Source organism: Cynocephalus volans, chromosome 5 (assembly GCF_027409185.1).
Source record: "Cynocephalus volans isolate mCynVol1 chromosome 5, mCynVol1.pri, whole genome shotgun sequence".
Lineage (NCBI taxonomy): Eukaryota > Metazoa > Chordata > Mammalia > Dermoptera > Cynocephalidae > Cynocephalus > Cynocephalus volans.
Window position 1 is genome coordinate 134,007,415 of NC_084464.1, and position 23,777 is coordinate 134,031,191.

General features: G+C 36.6%; 1 protein-coding gene across 5 annotated transcripts in view; it reads left to right on the forward strand.

Annotated features, from left to right (window-relative positions):
- EYA4 (EYA transcriptional coactivator and phosphatase 4) overlaps window positions 1–23,777 on the forward strand; it is a 260,369-nt gene that overhangs the window by 16,557 nt on the left and 220,035 nt on the right. For 4 of the 5 annotated variants that reach the window (XM_063096128.1, XM_063096129.1, XM_063096130.1 and 1 more), the window contains exon 2: window positions 12,985–13,083. The exons of the other annotated variant lie outside the window; for it this stretch is intronic. In XM_063096128.1, the coding sequence (XP_062952198.1) occupies window positions 13,051–13,083 (33 nt within the window). In that variant the 5' untranslated portion in view covers window positions 12,985–13,050. The remainder of the gene's footprint in view (window positions 1–12,984; window positions 13,084–23,777) is intronic. 5 annotated transcript variants of the gene reach the window in all.

A 23,777-nucleotide genomic window follows, 5' to 3' on the forward strand; every position in this document is an offset into this window, starting at 1 on the left:
CAAAACCATGCCCAACATTCCTGACTTTACCATATAAACATGTGGGGTAGCCTGGAATAACAAAACAACTCTCCTTCCCCCAAAGTAGGTGAGGCCTTGTGATGATAACACTTCAACTGGCTTGAATATTAATTTGATACTTTTTCGGTTAGAAGCAATTTTTATTACTTAGAAAATGGAATGGAGAGGTAATAAATATGACTGATGTTTATTTCTCAAGTATTATTTTACATTAGATTTGACCAGTTACCTTTATATTTTTTGGAAAGCGTATTATACAACTACTACAGTATTTTGCCTACTAATCACGGAAGCTAAAAAGCATTTTACAAACGTTGAATCAAAACTCTACTATGAGGGAATTAAATTTCAAGCAATATACTCCTTTTATAGGGTGAGAAACTGAAGTATGGAGGAATTACAAGGTTTTCCCAAAGCTATACACTGAGTCACAGCAGACATTGAAATCTACGATTCTGTTTGCCTGATTCAATCTGAAACTTCATGAAATTAAAGTTATTCATTCCTCATATGTGCCTTAAGAGTGTGTCCTTATTTTCTTATTTGTCCATTCCTTCCTTCCATCCTCCATTCATGCATTTTAAAAGGATCAATATTTTTTGAAGATACAGTCTTGATTTAGGGACTGTGAATAATGTTTCGAATTTGTGTATCTTAAATATTTCCTTCAAAGAATCTCATTGCATTTCTTTTTTGCTTTGTTTTACAATCATGAAAAAGGAGTGAGGTACTAAATAAACAAGTTGTATTGTCCAGGTGTGGGCCATAGCTGTATTTTTGGGCAGCACCTGAAGCTTCTTCTTAAACGAATATGGTTTGTTCAAGCAGTTGAAGAAGAACTTGGTTGAAGCCCTTGATAGGCCTGGGGACTAGCATGCTTCTTACTCTGTCATCTTCCTGAGTTTCAATTCTCATACTTAAAATTGTTATGTAGTGCGATTTTTTTCTTACTAGTTTAACCAGTATTTTCCCAAGCTTTCTTCACCCTCTCCATTTCTTTCTTCAAGCTTAAAGAGTCAGATTTAAAGCAAATAGTATTTCTCAGATTTCACCAGTCCTTAACTGAACAACTGGGGCCACAAGTCATTTGAAAAGAGAGAAGCATCTAGCCCCTTCCCCTAGCACAGCACCCCACAACAGACTCCAGAGAACATAGTGATGACACTGCCATCACTCTACAGACCAGACAGCTGAGTGAAGAACATTTTTTGTTTGTTTTCTTTTTCTTTAATTGCAGCCCCTAGACGTAGGACTCAGACTTGGCTTCTGCTTATATGGCTCAGCAGCTCTCTTGGGGGAGCGCTTTCCCGGGAGGCTCTTCAGGCCCAAGAGCACTTGGACCTCTGGGAGCCGTACCTGGAGTTTCTACAGACAAGCCCAGGCATGCCCAAATACCAGGCAAACCAAACCTTCCTGTAGTTTAAACATTTGTCTTTTTTTTTTTTCTTTAATTTTCTGAAGAATAATATAGTCAGTCTTAAGCTAACAAAACCCTAAGATCTTTCTTAAAGGAGCATTCTTACTGCTTTGGAAATTTATTGCCATTAATTCCCATTTCAACTAATTGGTTTTTCTTTATATTTTTGTTTGGGTATAAATGTGATTGTTTGGTATACATTAATGCTGTTCTATATTAATATAATGTCAATTTATAACTGAGTGACTTACAAATAGTGATGCACTACGACCTAGTTTATGTCTACTTTCCATTAAAAGCATTTCCTAGGCAATTATGATTTTGTGGCTGACTCAATTCCCCCATAATCCCTGTTGAGAAACAAAGTTTTTTTTCCTTTTATTTTTAAATTAAAGATGTGGTTTTGTTAACTAGGGGTACTTAACTTGAGGAAAAAAAAGATTTAGGGGTGATCTGAGTGATATTAAACTCTTAATATCTAACAGCCTGCCATATATGTGACAGTAGGATTCAGTTTATGCTTTGTGGCTCTAGTAAGCAGACCAAAGAGTGGAAGTTCTGAAAAGTAGATTTTAAACTAATATATAAGGAAGAATTGAAAGAAAGAAAGAGGATCACTCGAGCTAAGAAGCTTCAAGTATTATACTTACAAACTCATGTGGTCAGCCGGTAAATAAGCCCCACCTATTTCAATGTTCCTTGTGACCCCAAGACAAAGAAATAGGACTGCATGGATTCCATTCAAAACCATTCTCTCCTGTCCCAGGTTTGCCCTTAAAGTCAATACATACAGCAGGGAAGCACAACATTGTATTGAACCAAAACACCAAATCTATTTGAGACATTATTTTCTGAATTATTACAATCAGCCCTTAGAAAGGTCTTTGGGTTTTTGGAAGCTATAATGGAAGGTTTTTGTAAAGATGACCCTATTTTGAATTCAGTTACAAAGTCAGTGGAATGATTTTTATGCTCTGATGCTACAGGGAAATTTGTTTGAACTTTGATGCCTCAACTAAAAATCTGGACCAATAAAATTCTCCTCAAGTATCTCAATTTTTAACAAAGTAAACAGCATTATATTTAATTAAATCCTTAGCTAATATTCACTATAGACACAATTCAAGTCAGTGATTTGGTTTTAGGTAAATCAAATTTACTGCTATATTGTATATCTCTTATGTTTACTTTTGATATATTGGGACTCCCCTTTCCTGTAATATATATTTTAAAAAAATGACTTTCCAGTGTCATACCTTGAGGCCTGAGAAACTGGTGTTATGCAAAAGTTGAGAAGAAATGTTTGGTTTCTTTGTTATTGTTTTTGTTGTCATTATTTTCATTACGGGGATGGGCACTTTCTGAAGTTTATCTTCTAGTTCACAAATTGTTTCTTTAGGGTATCTAATTTGCTGTTTCATTCACTCATTCATTTCTTTTTAAAAATTTTAGTACATATATTTTTAACAATGTTTTTGTGGTTCTTTTCCAAATGTGCGTATTTACTTTTTTCATGTGTGGTTCCTTCAATTTTGAATTTTATTTCCTTTTTTTTTTTTCTCTTTAATTGTCTTAAGCATACTTACTGTATAGTTTGTTTCAGGTTGTTCTTTAATCTCGGATTCTTAGATTCCTCCTTCCCCTGTGATTGCATCTGCTGTCGCTACAGTGTTTTGTTTCCTTGTGTATGCTTACAATTTTTGATAGATTTCTCTCTCATAACCCTTTGTGCCCTGTGGAGCAGTTTTACATTTGCTTTCCCTGGAGTCTAGGGATTTCAAGCCCTTAGGTCAGTCTTGATTTTATTTTTTCGGCTTGAGGTTTTCGTACCACAAATGAATTTACATTTGTGCAAGGCTGAGGTTTTGATTTATCTCATGTAATTCTTTTCTTTTATTCTCTTCCCAAAGGCTCCATCATATGACAGGCTTCCTTGCTGAGTCTGATGGTGGGCTGAGTTTTTCTAGCTCGCCCTTCAATAAAAGTGACAAGCTTTACATACTCCTTCCTTTATGGACTGCCTCCTGCTTTTGCTTCCTGCCCACCCCCGGAAATGACGATAATGACAGCTAAAGCGATCACAGCAACACAAACATACACATGTCTTTACCTCTCAACTTTTCCATATCACCAGTGTCTCATGAATCAAGGTGTGACACCTGAAAGTCATATTTGCCCTATCAGTTATATTCATATGTTTTCTATGGCCTATTGACTTATCTCTCATACTGTCCCTCACTTCCATCTTTTCTCCAGGCTTTTTTCACCACCACGACGGTCCAGATTCACTTGACTTCTCACGTGGTGCATCACAACAGCATTGAAGTTGCTCCTTAACTCCATTTACTGCTCATCTTGTTTTTCAGAAATCCAAAGTAGATGTGTTGTTGCGATGATATCACATATGCCATCGTTTATTTGGGTTTTGGGCTATCAAAATATAGTAATAACTAATTGTCTTTATTCTCTAGTATTTTGCACTTCGACTTTTGCAAATTTAAAACTTCCTAGTATCCCATTAACAATGAATGCTCATTTCTGTCATGCTTTTGCGTTCTTTTGTTTTTTTTTACACCCATCTATAATTCTGTTATTGGTCATATCAGTCTCTCAACATTGAAAAACAATAATCACAACTTTGATTTTATGTAGAATGACAATCTAAGTAGTGGTAAATACTAATGACTTAATCAAGGTATGGTTCATTTTTACAAACTCATCTGAGTTCAAAGAATTGGTAAAAGACTGATGACTTGGCTAGTATCTAAATATAGATGGTTAAATGCAGCTCCTGGAAATCACTGATTAGTATAATATTTGTAGTTGAGCGAGTTAAAAATCACTACATTTGTGCAAAAATTGCGTAGATACTACTCTGCTGTGCAGCAAAGAATGTTAAAAGGTTTTAATTTAAGACCAAAATGTAAAAGTAGAGATTTTTTTCTCTCTCCCTAGTAATCAAAATGGTTTATATTTTTGAAATACATCATTTCATTTAGTCCTAACAAAATACAATACAAATATAACGTATTATTATTCCTATTTTATGGATAAGGTGAATGATATTTAGAAGTATTAATTAACTTTCTCAAGGTCATAGAGTTATCTGGTGGTAAAGCAAGGATTCATATGCAGATCTGTTTTATTCCAGTCTTTACTTGAAATCACTGAAGCTATATTCTCTCTGGCAAAACTATCTTATATCTCTAGGGGCTCAAGAGTTGAATACTAAACCTTGAAAATCTATTCTTTAATTCTTTTGAAGTGCTACACATCTGCCTCAGGAGGGGCATAAAGTCATCAGATGTGTGTTAAGCAATATATACAGTCATATAGTCATCAAAAAGGTTCCTAGTTTACATGGAAGAGAGATTTATGGCTGAGCAAAAAACAGACCACTTCTAAGAAAGGGCCCAAATATTTTTTTTCTGCCAGGCTACAGCAGAACCAGCTAGATGAACATGAACAATTACAGTGCGTACAAAACGCTCAGCAGAATAATTTTGAAGTACTGGGAGGAGCAACAGGAGTAACACTTGATAAGGGCAGTTGGTCTGCAGAGTCTGCCTGAGTATCTGTACGGATAACAGAAGTTGTTCAGGCTCAGAATTCTTTCAGATGTCTTGCTGAGACAGTTCAGTTATAACTGCTTCTATGTTTTCTAGGTCAACTAGCCAACCATCAACAATTAGCAAACACAAACAAAATAGAAAACCTTGGTTGGACCTGCTTGTCAAAAACTAAGTGAGCATAAATTTATAATTCCAGGCAAATTTTCACCATCACGTGAACTTATCACAAATGACCCAAATGATTATCATAAAGTTGAGCTTGTTGTAATTTTTTGGCATGAGAAATATTAACCCCCAAATCATTATTAAACATTTTGTGTTAAGTGGACTATTCTGCAAAGTCCATGTTTTATCTACATAAACCATTCAAAAATAGCTCAACATCTAGTTTGTAGCTTGGCTTTATTTAAAGAGCTTGAAGTCAGGCAAGGTGCTCATTACTATTCACCCAGATCTGTTTCTTGGACAGCTTGGCTGTTTTCCTTTTCTGCAGGCAGGGAAGAGAGTCACGTGCATGGTCCAAGAATGCTCATCTCCATCTCTGAACAGTTGACCATAGAACTGGAGCTAGGTGTTCTTTATTTGTTCCATTGGCTTCCGTGTCTGGCATGCTGCCTGAGCAGTTGGAACCAGCCAGTGCCTGACCCAACCTCACAGACCCATCAATGCAATGTGGATTGCAGTGTGGGTAACTAGGTGCATGGAAGCTGGAAAGCAGCGCCCTTTTGGACAGTTGATCAGAGCTATAGTTCCTCAACAATGTCATGAGAATATAAGTTGTCAGACTTCCTATACAATTGAAGTTTTATGCTAGGCAGTATGCTTAATAAAGATGAAAATTTAATTGAAGATTGTGAAGACAGCTCATGAAATCCAAGGCAGAATTGGACAACCAAGCAACAGAAACTGCAGAGAAACAGTGAGACTTCAGGAGTAACAAGATCCAGGTGCTTAAATCTTGCCAGCACTTTCTTGCCATCCTGACTTGTGCTCCTCTTTCTGGGTCAGCTCTTTTCTGTCTCTTCCTACAGACCAAGTTTTATATCCTAGATGTTTTGCTGCTGAAAGAGTATTAGCCTGATACTTTCCCAGGCCCTATCCTAAGCAAGATGAATTATTAGATAAAAGTAATTTGGTGTAACTGGAGAAGACCTGGGAACCCACCTAATGGGTTAAGCTGAATATGGATCCGTGTTTGTGTGTATAATACTCACCCACGCAAGCACACCTTAATTTTTTACATATTGTGCCTCTGAAAATTTACTTGCCTTTGAAAATCTCAAAGCCAAACAATAGGTTAACTGTTCTGAGTGTTAGAATATAATGTAGCGGCACCATCCCATGGCCCAGGCAACTGTTCACAGGTAGAAAGATTCTTCGAAGCCCCACATAGGTTAAAAATGGGGCTGTGTCATGGGTAGGACTATCCAGGCACCTACTTTCCCATCCCATGTTTGGAACATGGGCTGGAAAAAAAGTTTGGGAAGGCTGTAGGCTTTAAATCTTTTCCTAAGGGTATAGTAGGCTTTTGGAGCATGAGTGGGGGATGTAGTCTCCCCATCTGCCCCCCTTTTTTCTTTTCACTGCGGTAAGATGCAAATGTAGCCTCAATTGTGCTTGTACTTCCAAAGGAGACTCCTGGTACAGGACCCAGCCTTTTGCTGCAGGACAATGTGATGGTAAAGATAGGCTGAAGGAATGGTGAGCGCAATGGAATAAGGACTGGGGGAGAAGGAAAGGGAACCCCCCCTTAGAACTCCCACTTTGAGCAGCCAAAGCAGCAGACCACTGACGACCCTTCAAGGAACCTTTTGGCAGAGAAGTACTTCTGGTAAACACCACCACAGCTGCAAGTAGGACTGAGTGAAGGATTTCTGGTTTATCCTAAGGATGGGAAAGCTCTAATAGTCTTAAGAAAATACAGTCAGATCTGTATATTAGAACTATCACTCTGGCTGCACTGTGAAAAATGATGTCCAGGAAACAGGACTGGTGAGAGAGAGACCATTAAGAGGCTCTTGCTTCAGTCTGGGCAAGGGATGATGATGGCTTGAGCTCCTGTAATGGCAGTGAGGAGAGAGGTCTATGGAAGGATTGGAGCAACTCTAGAGGTATTGATAGGACTTGGTAGTTTACTGGATGTGGAGAGCTAGGGGGCAAGAGGCCAGTGACAAAGCCTGGCTTTAATGACTGGTGGAAGGCGGTAGCATTTGTGGACATAATCCAGAGATGTGGTATTCCCATGTGCAGCTTCCATCCCATCCCATGCTAGCCCTGGCACAGAGATGAGATCTTTCCCCTTCATGTTCACACTTCTTCAACCAGAGTAAAGCATGCGCGCACTGTCTAGTTTTTATTGGAGATTGATCAGAAAGATAGAGGGTTAGGTCTGTTTCACACAATGTCCACCAACTTCTCCAACTTCCTTCAATGTCTTCTTGTTCCTTAAGGCTCAGGGGCCCTCACTGTCTCTGCCACCAGGACCAGGTCACATGCCTTGTTCCATTTCTGAGAATTGTCTTAAAACTTTATATATCAATCTCATATTAAGTATTTAAATAGAAGAAATGTTGAATTTTTTGTTCTAATTTCCTAAGCCACAAAAGTTTATGGGCCACTTCTAGAGAAGAGTTAAAGTATATGATGAACTGTCTATATATTGGAAATTGAACAGCAGAAGAAATCATCTAAAATGGAATGGGTAGGTCTCTATTATTCCTGTTTGAAATTCACCTTTTCTGGGGAATGGCCTTGCGATAGAACTGGGAACTAGATTACTGCCTCATAAAACAACATGAGGTTACTGTTATTCCTTAATTTTACGTCTTTATTATGAGGTAATACTTCTCTTAACTTGATTTGAAGAGTGTTCTTGTCCTTTTCTCAGGTATTTATGAAAACTGAATGTTAAAGGATTTAGCATAACAACTATTGCTAAGTTATGATGTAAAATAATACTACGTCTGCAATTAGCTTAGGTAGATTTACTTGGTTCAATAACATAACATCACCGGGCTCATAACATTTTAGTACCTTAGTGTGTTTGGCAAAGAAAGAAATTCACGTTACCATAAAAAGTCAAACTAAGTAACAATCTAAATTTCAAGGAAATATAAAGCAAAGCATTATGTTGTAACAAGGAACATTGATGTAAATAACTCCCCAACTGGAGCATTAAATAGATTCTAAACTGGTGGCTAACAAAAAAAAAAAGAAAAGAGAAAAAAAAGAAAAAAAAAGAATAGCTAGTTTTTGCTTAATTCTCTTATGCTTCACTATTTTTCCTGAAGTCTTAATTTTAACTTCACTCGAGTAAGCAACAACACCCTGAGATAGTGTTTCTTCTGGAAAATTATCACTTCTTTCCTGATGATCAGTATCCTTCATTTAATTCTTATATATCCTTTCTGGAAATATTACATTTAAACCTTGGGCTGGCCCATGGCTCACTCCATAGAGTGCGGTGCTGATAATACCAAGGCCACGGGTTTGGATCCCATATAGGGATGGCCGGTTGGCTCACTGGGTGAGCATGGTGCTGACAACACCAAGTCAAGGGTTAAGATCCCCATACCGGTCACCTTTAAAGAAAAAAAAAAAAAAACCTTGATCACATCTTAAAAATAATTCAAATGTGGTAATCCTACACATTGTGGATGAATTGTATGAATTCAATTGATGAATCCTACAAAGTGTTGTGGGTGAACTGTGTGCTCTAAAAGATGAAGTCCTAACTCTGGTATCTCTGAATGTGACCTTATTTGGAAATAGGGTCTTTGCAGGTGTAATCAGATTAAGAGGTGAGGTCTTACTATATCAGGATGGGCCCTAATCCAATGACTAGCATACTTAAAAGAAGAAGAAGATATGGATACAGAGACATGCAGACACTGAAGAAGGCCACGGGAAGAGATGGGCAGCAAGAACAGCATGTGACGACGGGTGCAGAGACTGGAGGGATGCATCTGCAGGTCAAGCAATGCCAAGGATTGCTGGCAACCACCAGAAGCCAGGAAGACATAAAGAAGGATTCTTTTCTAGAGCCTCCAGAGGGAGCATAATAGACACCTTGATTTAGGACTTCCAGCCTCCAGAACTGAGAACAAATTTCTGTTGTTCCAAGTCACCCAGTTTGTGATCCTTTGTTATGGCATTCCTAGGAAGCTACTACTACATCCTGTGCTGTAGGTAAGCGATAGGTTTAATTGGTATCATTAATAATTTTAAGTGTTTTTATGGCTAGGTCAGGTGAGTAGGAAATTACCTGGTAGACTAATTCTCAATATTGAATTTTCTAAAAAGTGAAAATACTTCAGTTTAGAAAGTAATACTTCTCTAAAAGTTTCAAATATCCAATTGTCCTCAAAGTGAAGAGTGAATTGGACCCAATTATTTACCTGAAAAATGTGGGACAAAACAGATTTTTCCTAAAGTAGCCATATATTTGAGACAGAATTTTCAAAACTTAAATTATCTGGCTGTTTACTCCACTTTTTTCTTTTATATCCTCAGATACATTATGTACAATTTCATCTGTCATTGTGTGCTTCATTCAATCAATATTTATTAAACACCTAAAATTTGCCAGGCATGGAGCTAGGTGTTACATATAACTCTAGTAAATAGGACAAACATTGCCTTTCTTTAAAGACATTACTCTGATTTTGAAATTTAATGTGTAGAAGAAGCCACAGAGACCACTTGGAGAACAGTTCTACTTAGAAAATTCACTTTTACTATGTGCTGTAGTTTTAACTGATCCTGTAAATAATTTTAGCATCATTTGCTTTTTACTTTGTGCTCTTGTATTATAGTGGAAAAAAATAAAATTTTGATTTTTGCACAGGTAACATAAAATTGACAACAATCAAAATATGTGAAACCCAAAATACAGTTTTTTATCAAATTATTTGAATTTTTTAATATTTCCTATTAATCAGTATTCAAATATATGCTTAGTTGTACCCTAGAACATAGCTAAAATTTTGTGTTCTGATTTTTTCCATCTAATACACAATCAACAATTTTCACTTTCCCATGTTGTTTTTATAATTATTATTTTGATCATTAAATCATATTAAGTTGAGTGACCATAATTTGTTTAATCAATTTGCTACAAAAATGACAGTGTTTCTAGTTTTATTATCATGAATAACACTGTGGTTTATACCTTCTGGCTTTTTGGGGGGAAGTTTACTCCTTAGGAAAGTGAATACTGGGTGAAAGAGTTTAAACACATTTATAGCTTTTAAAGTACAGTGACAGGTGGCTTTCTAAAAGTATTAGAAAACTTGACATTATTACTAGCAATTGAATGAGGATACCGTTTTTAGCTTTTTTTCCCCTGGCACTGGGTATTATCAATATTTAAATAGTTTGGTAATTGAATATTATGCTTAATTATACAATAATCCAAAATGTGTACTTGTTGCTTAAATTTACATATCTCAGTAACTGTGAGAGTGAACACTTTTCCAAATGTTTGTTTATTATTTACATTTTCTTGTAATGAATTTTGATCTGCTATCCTTGTCTAATCATTTAATGGGCCTTTAAACTTCTCCTTGCCAATTTCTATGTTCTCAATGAGTATAGACATATTTATAATATTTACTGAGGATATTTTCCATAATCTGTTGTGCCCTTTTACTTTTGAGGCTTTTTAAAAAAATTTTCAGAAATGCAAAGTTTTTGTTTTGTTTTATTTTATGTAGCTGACTCTCTTGTCCCTTTGCAATCTGATACAGTATTTTTACCATTTATCTAACCCATTTATCTAGTAGAATAAGAAGGAATATTAGATTCTCTCCTTTGACAGAATGCTTGGCTGATTTGTTATCCGGGTAGTGAGGAGAACATGGCTGTAAAGGAGGTGGTCAGCCACGATTTGATTCAGAAGGATGAAGGTCATGGAAGGCGGGCAGGTGGCGCGTCTTAGGCAGGTCAGCATCACTTGGACTAGTGGCCAGCACTTACTGTGGTGTGCATCATATCCAAGGTGAACCTGAGCCGGAGTGGTCCTGGACGTCCAGCCTGGGGGCAGTGCGCAGGACATGGATCAAGAGGTCTGCTGGAAAAGGAGGAGCAAGGAAGGGATCTACAAGAATCAGGACCGGAGTGAGAGACCCAGTTTTGAGGGGAGGGACCAGTGCATCAGGAGGAAAGGAGGGAGGGAGGGAGAGCGGGAGGTAGATGATGAAGGTGTGAGTTAAGCAGCAAAGAGCTGGGCTTTTTCGGTCACCATTTATGTCTTCACCCACCCCACGCCCAACACAAAAACGACGTCTTTAAATCTAGAACTCCCTGCCTACTTATCATCCTGAACGTACCTTTCAGTATGCTTAATAACCCACCCTATACCCCATACCTCCCGTTTCATGTATGCTTTAAAATTGTCCTTTTCTTCAAAATGCCACTTTTCTAACTTCAGAGTATTTTGAATCAGTTTCTCACTGAGATTGTCACATTACATACATATAGGTTACTGTTGCCATTTTAGGACTTTTAAGAGTGAAAAAAACCAGACTTCTGATTTGTGCCTCCATGTTTGTATGTGCATAAAACATTTTACAATTTACATTTAAAATTTTCCTTGTAATTTTTAAAACATCATCTAATATGAAAAGTAATCGGTTTGTTGTAGAAAATACTGTAAAGCATAAAAGAAAAAAATTAAAAGCATGTGTATCTGGTTGTAGTAGGGAATATGTGTAAAACTGTGCAGAACACCAGCATATATTGAATGTTTGATAAACTGGATTGGTAACTGATTTTTTTCTGCAGATTGGAATACTTCTTTTCCACTTAAATTATATTTTGAGAAGTTATTTGATATTACTAAATATTCCTTGAAATGTGAATTTAGTAATTTATATCTATATATATGCCTATGATGAACACCTTTTTTACCTAAATTTTTTCCTTGCCTTTCAAATTCTTTTAATTTTATCTTTTTTTAAGAATTAGATTTTGAGGGGATATAAATGTGTCATTGCTATTTTAAATTGCATTTGCTTGTGAGTTTGAACATTGTTTTGTGGTGAGTGACCATATTTCTATAGAGTGTGTGCATCTTTCTATTTGAATTGTAAGAGCTCTTTATACATTAAGGACATTAGCCCATTGTGTTTGATATTTGTGCAGGTATTTCTTTCTAGATTTTCATGTGCCTTTTAATTTTGATTATTTGTGTGTGTGTGCGTATGTGTGTGTATTGAGGGTGGTGTTTGGCTTTTTCGTGTCATTTTCTATGGCTAGTAATATAAAATCCTTCTTTTATCTGGGAATTTTAAATTGTGAACCTGTTTTTCTTAGAGATTTCTTTAAGCTTTTAATTTGGCCAGGAAATTTTTAATGTGTGGCATGGAGTAAAATTACATTTTTTGAATAGTTAACTGTTTTACCGTAGTTTATTGGCTAATTCTCCTTCCCATATTTATTCATAATACCTTCTTTATCATAATAGTCCAATTTTCATTATCGTTTTAAAATTGGTCATGTATTTTATAACATTCTTTAGAAGTGAAAATGGTCAATTGGTAATTCAGATAAATTTTCCTGTATTAGAAAGCTGTCATATTAAAATACACACTGCGTTTTCTCAATTTATTTTATGTACTTTCAAAGATGTATGGTTAATGCAGAATCTTAATTTTTAATCCATGAATTACTTAGTGACAGATCTCTTTCAGCAAAATAGCAGTCTAATTGTTAATTGCTGACTGTGTCTCCAAAGTTGTCTTCAGATATTTTTGTTTATCTGCAGGAATCCTGAGTAAAATCCCCAATTTTGCCATGATATTATTTATAAGATCATTATTTATATCAGATATGGGGACAATATTATGAATTTCATTCTTTAAAAAACGCTTCTACAAATTACTGACTGTCATGCTAAATCTTAATATGTTTTGGTAATTTTACAAATGAATAAAAAAGGTAATTTTTTCATTCTTTTCCATCTTTTTGTTTTAGATAGTCCATTTTAAATTAAAGGAAGCTGCTTCTACTTGGGAGTGGCAAGAGAAGTGAGAAAACCACATGGAAGACTCCCAGGATTTAAATGAACAATCAGTAAGTCTTAATTCAATCTCAGTTTTGCTGAAAAATGTTGTGGTCACACTATTGAAAATCACGCTTAAAAGAAATATATTGTAAGAAGTGAGTTTTTTACTAAATATATTTTTTTAGTTGATTTTTCAGTTATCTTTTAAGGCTGTAAAACAGACCTTTGGAGATTTGGAGGTGACATCACATTTTGATATCTCCTCTAATTCTCTCCTTGGGAAGCCAGTGGTGGAAAGACTAGGGCATTGAAACCATGCAATGTGTTTTAGACAGTCTAAACAATTTATATGCCTCCTTTATTATGTTTTATTCCAAATATGCTGGGTAGTTCATAAATTGTTGAATATCAGAAGCATAAAAAAATGAAAGTATATTATTAGCATGCATATTGCTTATTTTAGAAATGAAAAGAAATGACAGTTCTCAAGGGCTTTCTTATTTAACTAGGTTCATGACAGGGCAAAGAATGCAGAAGATTCCCTTTTAAGATTCTGATTTCCCAAAGGGAAAGGCTTTATATGGCCTTTCCTCCCATCTGATTAGTAGAGTCTCCATGACACTAGTTCTTTAGTGTGTGGAACTGGAGGCAGTGGGAGGGCTTCCCCAACATTCCCACAGTATTGGGAAATGTCACCCAAGCTGTTCTGCACACAGACAACTAGTGATGTCATAAGTAAGAAGACATGTGCTTACCAAGAGTGTGTTCTGTAGATTGATGCTCTTCTTTGTTAGCTTGTATGACCATGACTTGGTCTAACGTGTAATGTCTAATGTCTCCATCAGGCAACTGAGGAAAAGATTCTTGAGTATAATAATGTGGCTCTAGAAAATATGTATACAGTGAATTTAATTTTAAAATAGAGAGGAATATATGATCTAGTGCGTAGCTGCCATTCCAAATGAATTTCATTTTTTTCCTAGTGGATATTTTATTTAAAAGAAAGAATAACCAGGCTATTTAGATAGACAGCACCATAGTCTAATTTCATTATATATTCTATTGTTATTTATTTTACACGGTATCATTAAAGGAAAAATGTAACAAAGAATCACAATGCTATGAAACTATGAAATCTGTCAAATGGTAGAGATGTTATTCCTCAAAAATTGCCTGACTTTTTTAGTTAGGTAGAGAAAAATGGCAATCAGGAGGCAGGAGCTTTAAAGCACTTTTTAAAAATGCTAGTTATTGAGTTTAAATATTCATAGCATGGACTCTAGCAAAATGGGTGATGGTCATCATGGCTGCTGGCTCTCTCACCTGTGCTGTTGCATGTTTATGGATCCTGCTGGAATCAGAGGTCTGTAAGTGTGACCACGTACCTGAAAGCGGTGATACTTCATGAGAGGGGTACTGCTGATCTGCATTTTGTTCTAATACACTGAGGGTCATTTAACAGTGTGTATATGAGTTTGTATGTGTGTATGTTAGAGTGACCAACTGTCCCTGTTTTCCAGAGACTGAGGGGCTAGGACAGGAAGAGTCCTGGAAAACTAGGATGGTTGATTCAATTAATTACTCTAGGGTGTGTGTATACTCAAGAAAGAATTTTCATTTTCAATGCAGTTGAGATTAAAACAAGTACATTTTTATGTTTAACATTAGAGTGAGGGATTACCTAAGACACTTCATATCACCTTTCACAAAATGAAGCCCAGAACTTGTAAATCATAAATAGTGTCTTTCCAGTGATATTTCAGGGTTGTGGAGCTCACTATTAAAAATAAATATATGTTTATGAAAGTTCCCAGTGATGCTAATGCGCAGCCACGTTTGAGAAGCACAAATCTAGGGTGACCTTCCTTGCCTCTCAGATTGAACCCATTTGCTAAATTTAGATATAGAACATGTAGGCCTATCTATTTATCTAATAAATGTGTAAAGGAGTGCTTAGAACAGTTAAGTGACTTGCTCACGTTGGCACAGCTGATAAGTGGCAGAGTTGGGACTTCATACAGGTCTTCTGACTCCAAGTCCAAAGCTCTCTCCATAACATCAACATGCCTGATTGCTTTTGGAGTATTCTTATTGTGGCGTTCATCATTATAGAAATGCCACAAAAACAAGAATCAACCCATTTACATTGAAGTGATTTCTATTTGAATGAAATATTTAAATGACTTTAAATTTTGTGGAGTATATTAATGTCTCAAAATTTTTTGAAAAATGATAGCATTTAGGGCCGACCCCGTGGCTCACTCGGGAGAGTGCGGCGCTGGGAGCGCAGCAGCGCTCCCGCCGCGGGTTCGGATCCTATATAGGGATGGCCGGTTGGCTCACTGGCTGAGCGCGGTCACAAAAAAGGACAAAAAAAAAAAAATGATAGCATTTATTAAGACATAGGTCAAGTAGGGGTGGAAGTAAAATAGTTTATAATAAAATGAAGGGGAATTTACTTAGATCATAGCTATTTTACGTCAAGCAGAATTCTTTTTCTGGGCATAGACATACAGTAGGTGCCATTTCTAGCACATACATACTCCATCTAGCATTTTCCATCCTCTTGCTCCAGTAGTTACAATATCCTTGAATAGTAATTTTTAAGGCCACAATTTTACAGATGAGGAAACTATGGCTTAGAGAGTGTCAAGGTCAAACAGCTGTTAAATAGCAGAGATTAGAACTGAACCCACTTTTTATCTGGCCCTAAAACCTGCAATGGATTTTGCATGATACTATAATACCTAAAGGAAAGGAAATCGATATGTCAAAAAGACACCTGCTCTCCCAAGTTTATCACAGCACTATTCACAATGCCAAGAGACGGAATCAACCTAAATGCCCATCAACAGATGAATGGATAAAAAAACTATGGTATATATACACAATGGGATACTATTCAGCTGTAAGAAAAATGATATCCTGTTATTTGCAGCAACATGGATGGAATTGGAAACCATCATGTTAAATATAGTATGGTAGTTAGGGCTTGAGCTGTAAAATCAGATGTCCCTGACACTTAAATACTCTATCGCCATTGGGAAATTAGTTAAACTTCTTCATCTATGGAGTGTGGAGGATGATAAAAAGGTGTTATATGAAGTGCTTATATGTGCCTCACTTAAACAGCTGATAAATGTTAGCTACTATTACAAATACCTGAGATATTCTGGTGCTCCTTAATGAGCGTTCATTCTTGCATATCCGCCTACCTTCTGGACATTCCTGCCTGGACGTTTATAGACCCACAAACTCAGCACTTGAGAACTGAACTCATTAGCCCCCCACTTTCCCAGTTTATCTCCCTTTTTCCTCCACTCCAGTGTCCCTCACCTCAGTGAAAGGCACCATCAGCTACCGAGTTTCTGATACATCAGAAAACAGGTAGTCATCCTCCTCCCCTTCATCTCCCATCTCAAAACTATGTTTATTTTTAATTTTTAATGTCTCTCAAAGCTATTCTCTTTGCTCCAGTTCCCTTACTTTGAGTCTTTATTCTGTCTCTCGACTGTCTTGTTCTGCTTTAAGTGCTTCTAGAGTTGTCCTTCCAAAACACATACCTGATCACATAACTCCTCCACGTATTGTCCCTTCCAAGCCCACCCGTTCTTGCCCTCCAGGGAGAGGCCCAAGTGCGTAGTCACACACACAAGGCTTAACGATGCTCACGTGTTTCTTTGGTCTCACTTCTGGCTTCTGTCAGTTCCCTGATGCTCCCAGGTTCTCTGAGGTTTCTATGTATTTGCAAGTGCTATGGCCTCTTTCCACATGGGTCTCTTCCCCACCAGGATGACCTGTCATTCTTGGATCAATGTAGTTTCCGCTCCCTCTGAGCAACCCTCATAGACAGCCTCCTTTCTACACACCCCATTAGCCATGCTGAGTTGGCTGGCTGGGGCGGGGGCCTCTGCAGAGTGCTGCTCTAACCCTTCGGCTTACCTCTCCCCAGCACTTACCTCACAGAACTGAAAGCTTACCTGTTTACTTGCCTGTGATTGTAAACTACTGAAGACCAATTGGGGGTCTTGCTCATCTTGTACCCTTCCTTTGTAGCATAATTCTTGCTGATGCTCAGTAAATGCTTCCTGCAAAAGCTTTTATATACTTTTAGTAAGATATATTAATATATAGTCCGGCAAATTTGAGAAAGCCAAAATGTTATTCTCAGAATGGATTACTGACTCATGAATTCATATTTAATCCACATTTAAAAAAATTTCATGTAAAGTTTGGTCCTTAAATATTTTTTTCTTTTTGTATTGTACCTGTGTTCTATCTCTCAGTCTGTCTTAGAGGATCTAGAGAATTTTAAGAGATGAGCAATTAGAATAGGATTTAACTTTCAAAAAATTGTTTGAAATTCTATAGTAGAGCTACATAATTATTTAGAAGCAGTTTAAGTTGTAGCCGATTATAGCTCAGTACCGTTTTTAACTAAATGTTTTTATTCATAGAAATAGCTATGAATATAGGTTATACATAGCAATGACTCCTTTGATACTGTGAAATATGTTATATTTCTTGTGCTCATATAAAGGGTGAACAGTATGGTTTTCATAGCTTCTGTAACATTCTTATAGATTGAGGTATTTTAGGATTTTTTGTTTTTGTTTGTCTGCATAGCTGGCCGGTATAGGGACCCAAACCCATGACATTGGTGTTACAAAGCTGTGTTCTACCCAACTGAGCTAACCAGCCAGCCCAGACTGGGGTGTTTTTAAAGTCCTGTTTTGGTGGTGCTGAATATGAGGGGTCTTCGAAAAGTTCATGGAAGGATTGTATTATCTTTTAATTCATTTTTTCCATGAATTTTTTGAAGTACTCTTGTATTACCACAGATTTTTTCCTAATCTAATACATTCATATCAAAGTGAGACAGAGTATGGCCTAAATTTTTGATCAGGCTGGAAGGTCTGAAAATAAATATGGTTTATTAATTTTAAGTATTATATGTTATTTAAAAAAATGAATAAGTTATAGTTCACAGTAGGATTGCGTTCCCCAAATGCTATACATTAAGGGCTTGAATATTCCTTCAATTTGAATATACTTAAACATTGTTACTAAATTAATTCACTTGTATTATTGATGACATGTTCCAATTAGTGAAGCCTAAATTAATTAATATCCACTGGATCTACATAACATATTATATATTTCACAATACTTTTGGAAATTCACATACATTTGTATATATGAATTGTATTTATTTCCTTGTACCAAACGTGCTAATTTAATAACGTCTATTAGAATTTTAGAGCTGGTTTAATAAATTAATCTCCTTTTTGTGTCCTTGTTGTTCTCCCTTAGAATGCCGCATGACGTTCGGTTATTCCTCAGATATTTGTTCTTAGACATTTTAGAGTATTATCTTTAATTACAGCCATGAGCCCATTTTTAAAAACACTGCTGCTTTCTGAGCCATTTGGGCAGATTTCTAGCTGTTGTATAAAATTAGGTATGCCATCAAACTTCTCATGTAGACATAAAATTTCAGAATCACTAATTTCTGCCAGTGTTTAAACACCACACTAGAATATAATTGTTTTGATTAATTTTAGTTTAAATGATTATTTCATTTTTATAATATGGCATTATCAAAATGCTAAAATCCTGTAATTCTGTTGCTTTTTTCTTGGGTACTTTAAATCAATTTGAGCAGCATGCATACTTTTAAATGTATTTTATTCAGATCTAAACAAAGTTGGATTACTCTTTTAGAGGCTCCAGTTCTGTTTGGAAAAACTTGACCTTTAAACTAGTAAAAAGAATGATGTTTTCAACGTACAATTTTTATACCATCCAACTGACAAACAGTCTTCACAGTTCTAAGGAATTCTGCTCAAAGTTGAATCAGTTTCAGAATTATTAATTCCAAGTTACCTATTATAGCTTTACTTTGCAGTTATATAATAGAGTACCTAAACTGTGAAATTATGAAGTAGATACATTAAATCTATTTTAATTTTTTTTCTTTTTTTAAGAAATTTTTTATCTCTGAATTTCTGTATTTTTGTGTCAGTTTATAAGGGGTCAGCACAAGATTTCATTAATTATTATATTCTATGACCTGAAATTATAATTTGCTTTTTTGAAACCTTTTTACAAATTTTAGAATGCACGTGATATATGGAGGAGAGCCCCATATTATGCAGAGTGTGGATTGTGATGGTGTGTCATTTGCCAAGATCTGGAGGATAAAGATTAGGTTTTTCTCTGTCAACTATGATCAGCTGGTCACAGCTGCCTGTGTTGGGAAAGAACCTGTGGCAATATCATGGATCATTGGAAGATTCACATTATCAATTCATTATGATCTACCGTGAACTTAGTAAGGAAGAAGGGTGGTCCCAGAGCCCCATACTTGCTGATTTGGGGCTGGATAGTTGTCAGGATACCTAGGCATTTAGTTTGGATAGTGTAGATGTAAGTAACAGCTATGATATCTTTGGGTATCAAAAGTCTCTTATCTGAACTAACAACCTAAGTATGATATATTGTTTGCCCAGTAATTCTACCTTTTGAATTAAAATGAAAATAACTGTTTATGATAGAAATATTATCTCCTTCTTTCATGCTTTAATAATCTTGAGAAATGGAAAAAAAAGAATGTTTTGTAACTTCTGCTCTAATATATACATTATACATTGGAAATAATGTATTGTTGAAATGGAAAAATTCACATATAAAAATGCTAACATTCATTGATAGGCACCATGGCTAAGTGCTTTACGTGACTCATCTTGTTAAACCTCATAACAGTCCCACGTAGCAGCCTCAATTATAATCCCAATCTAAAGAACAGCATGCTCAAATTGAATTTAGATACCTTATTGGAAATTGTGATAGCTAGAAAGCTATGCTGATGGAATGTGAACTCACGTAATCTTATTCCAAAATTCATGCTGTTAAACACATTACTGTACCTGCCTTGATCAACTTAAATGGTTTTCGGACCCTTCAGACATTTGGTGTCTTAACGTATGCATTAAAACTTAACTCTATCTCAGTTTATTTAAACAAAGATTAAAGGTGTTAAATATCATAGGTCTTGGTGAAAAATGTAAAATATTCCACCACGATTACAATCAGCTGTGCAGTCTTTATTAGTAAGTATTTTAACAGGCAGCCATAAGATATCAGAATATATGAAAATTGAATGATAATTCAACAAATTTCATTAAATAAATATTTCAAGATGACTGGTTCTCTTCCAGGAACTTTGCTAAACTAAGAATTTTAAAAAATATAAAGCAAATTTTGCTCTCCTCCAAATTTTACTTTAGCATGAGATTATATGTTATTACTTCAAGTTCTATTCTTTAGTTAAGTCAGAATGAGATTTGGATAGTTATTACTAATCATTCAGTGAATATTCGTGGAGCACTGCTATACATGAAGCATAGTTTTAGATGTTGGGAATACTTGGTAGACAAATGGACATAGAACATAAACCCCCATGACAGATGTAACTATTCTCATGGAGTTTATGTTCTAGTGAGAGGAAACAAACAGTAATCAAATATAGGATGTCTGGTGGTGATAATTGCAAGAAGAAAAACAAGATGAAACAGGAAAGAAGATAGGAGGTGCTTGGGGGCAGGGTAGGTAGGTGAGGGGACAGTTGCAAAGTTTGGAGAGTAGTCAGGGACGCTTCATTGAGAGGTTGTTGTGCAAAGACCCAAAGGAGGTGAAGGAGCAAGCCATGTGGATATCTGGGAAGGTGGGTTTCAGTTAGAGGGAACAGCAGCTGAGAAAGCCTCGTGAGAAAGGAGAGAAAGGAGGCCTGGGTCGATGGCAGTGGTGGAGAGAATAAGGAAGAGTGAAGGCCACAGAGATGATCAGCAAGGGAGTGTGGAGGGGAGAAATACAGATGCTGTAGGGGTTTTCAGTCCACTCAGGAACTTAAGCTTTTTCTCTGAGTGACATGTGAAGCAACTGAAGGGTTTTGAGCTTAAGCATGACGTGTGACTTAAATTTTTAAAAGATCACCCTGGTTTTTATTTTGAAAATAGACTATGATAACAAGAGCAGAATCTGGCTATTGTAACTATCCGGATGAAAAATGGAGTAGCAGTGGAGGTGGTAAGAAATGCGTGGATTCAGGATATGTTTTGAAGGTAGAACTAAGAATGCTTGTTGATACATTGCATGTGGATTGTGAGAGAGAGAAAGGAATCAAAGATGACTTCAGGGTTTTTGTCCTGAGCAATAGGAAAGATGAAGGTGATATTTACTGAGATGGGAAGTCTCGGGAGGTCCAGGTTGGGAGTAGAGGTCAGGAGTTGGGTTTTAGACATACATAGGGCCAGAGATAGTGCTGTGTTTTCACCAGCCTTGTTTCATGCTTCTCTTTTCTGGTACATCCCAGTCTCCTTATGTTTAGACAGGGCCATACAACTAGGTATGTCCCATAAAATGCAAGGGAAAGTGAGGAGATTGTCATTTCCATGCTGAGGCAATGAGAAGCCCCTGAATGATTCTTGGGTCTCTGTGCTCCTCTAGGGTGATGAATGAGCGGGTGGCCTCAGATAAAGATGACAGAGCCCCAGGATTGCTGAGGCACTGCATGAGGGAGAAATTCTCAGGAGAGCATTAACCAGCTAAGCTAATAGAGACCTGTTAAATTTTCGATGTATGAGAGGAAATGTTGGGGAATGAGATGTAACCATCTGAAACTCAGAAGTGTAGGTTGGACTTGAAATATAAATTTGGAGGCTTCAAGCTATCAGTGACATTTAAAGAAATGATATTGGTTGAAACCACTAAGAAAGTAAGTCTAGATAGAGACAAATTAAAAGAACTAAGCCCTGGAGTACCCCAAATTTAGAGATCAAGGAGATGGCAATTTACATGAGATAGTTACTTGATTCTACTACTATAACAAAATCATGTATTATATGTGGGCCACTAGTAACTGGGTTCCCCTCTATCAGGGCAGAAAGAGCCAGCATACAGCTCTGAATAAGTAGTGAGACATCATTCACTTCTTTGAGATTTTCATCAAAGTATCCCAAACCGTAAAATATTTAGAATAAAATATTTAAGTTAGTCAGCAAATAGTTATCTTTCTCTCATTGCTATGTTTATAGATGTGACGTTTCTAGGCATTCTAGCTTAGCGAAGAATTGATATACATCAGAATTGTTCAACCTCAGCATTACTGATGTTTCGGGCCAGATAATTCTTTGTAGTGGGGGGACTATCCTGTACGTTGTGTGATGTTTAGCAGCATCTCTTGTATCTACCCACTAGATGTCAGTAGCACCTCCCTTCCTTTTACGTGACAATCAAAAATGTCTTGAGACATTTCCAAATGTCTTTGGGGGAGGGGGTTTATTGTTTATTGTTTATTTTTGTACTTATTTACTCCCTGCAAAATATTTGGGGAGGTTTACCTGAATATTTTATATAATATGCTGTAATATATTATTGAGGGAACAGGGATGAAAAGACAAAGAAATAATATAGAATTTAAGCAAAAAAGCAAAATAATATTGCCAAGGTAACAATACTATGCTATTAGCAGGGAAAGTCTGTACAAGAAAGGATAAGAAAGGAATTATGGATATGCTAGGTCACACCTTAACCGGGTCTTGAAAGATGAGGTGAATTTGTATGGACAAAAGAGGACCTACCTTGGCCTGGGGAATATCAAGAATAAAGGCTCAGAGGTACAAAATATAAGGTGATAAGTCCTGCATAGGAACTGTGGATGAATTAGAATTACTGACTCAGAAGCTTTGAGGGCATTAGATTGTGGAGCAGTGGGAAATCTGGCTGAGAAGCTCTGAGACTTGACAGAAAAGTTCTTTGAAGCCAAGCTGAGATGTCTTCAGGTCTTTGAGTGGCCAGCATGGTGCTCATTACTGCATAAAGTACAGAGATGTATAAGATACTGCCCTGTATTTCTGGACTTTTAACCGGGACATAATGCAAAGTCACATTTGAGCAAGAGAGTAATATATTTAAAATGATGCTTCAGGAAAATTAACCAGATGATGGGAAGATTAATGAAGGTGGGAAACTGGGAGTGGGGAGATGACTTAGGGTGTTTGAAGCACTTTGACTCAAAAGGGCCTAAACCAGGGACTGGCAAACTTTTTCTGTAAAGGGCAATACAGTAAATATTTTTGGATTTTCTGGCCATACAGACTCTGTACCAACTACTCACCTCTGCTGTTGAAATGTGAAAGCAGCCACAGACAATAAATAAATGAATGAACATAGGTGTATTCCAGCAAATCGTTATTTACAAGACAGGTGGCAGACTGTGAGTCATCTTTTGCCAACCTCTGGCCTAAATAATGTGACAGTGGAAAGAAAGACAGTGAAGAAAGAATCAATGAAAGGAACTTGAAAAGGAAGCTTTAGTGAACTTAGTGACTAACTGAACAGGGTTAATAGGAGGAAGGGTGAGAGGTAGACATGGAGAAAGAATCTCATGCAGTTTCAAGCTTAGGAGATGCCATTCATAGAGTTTAGGAGCAGGTGTCAGTGACTTAAGGAAAGAGGAAGATGTGTTTGAATTTAGAACTTTTGAGAACATGTCAAATGAGCAATTGGGGAAGCCTTGCTGGGCTATGGAGGAGATGTTGAGGCTGGTTGTGTGGAGCGAAACAGTATTTTCCTGGAGGTGATGCTTCTAAGAGGAAATGACGTCTGAAAAAAGGGTGAGGACAAACTTAGGAGGCTTCCATGTTTATGAAGTGGAAGGAGGAGATGGATTGGGAGAGACTGAGAAGAGAGGGCTCTGGAA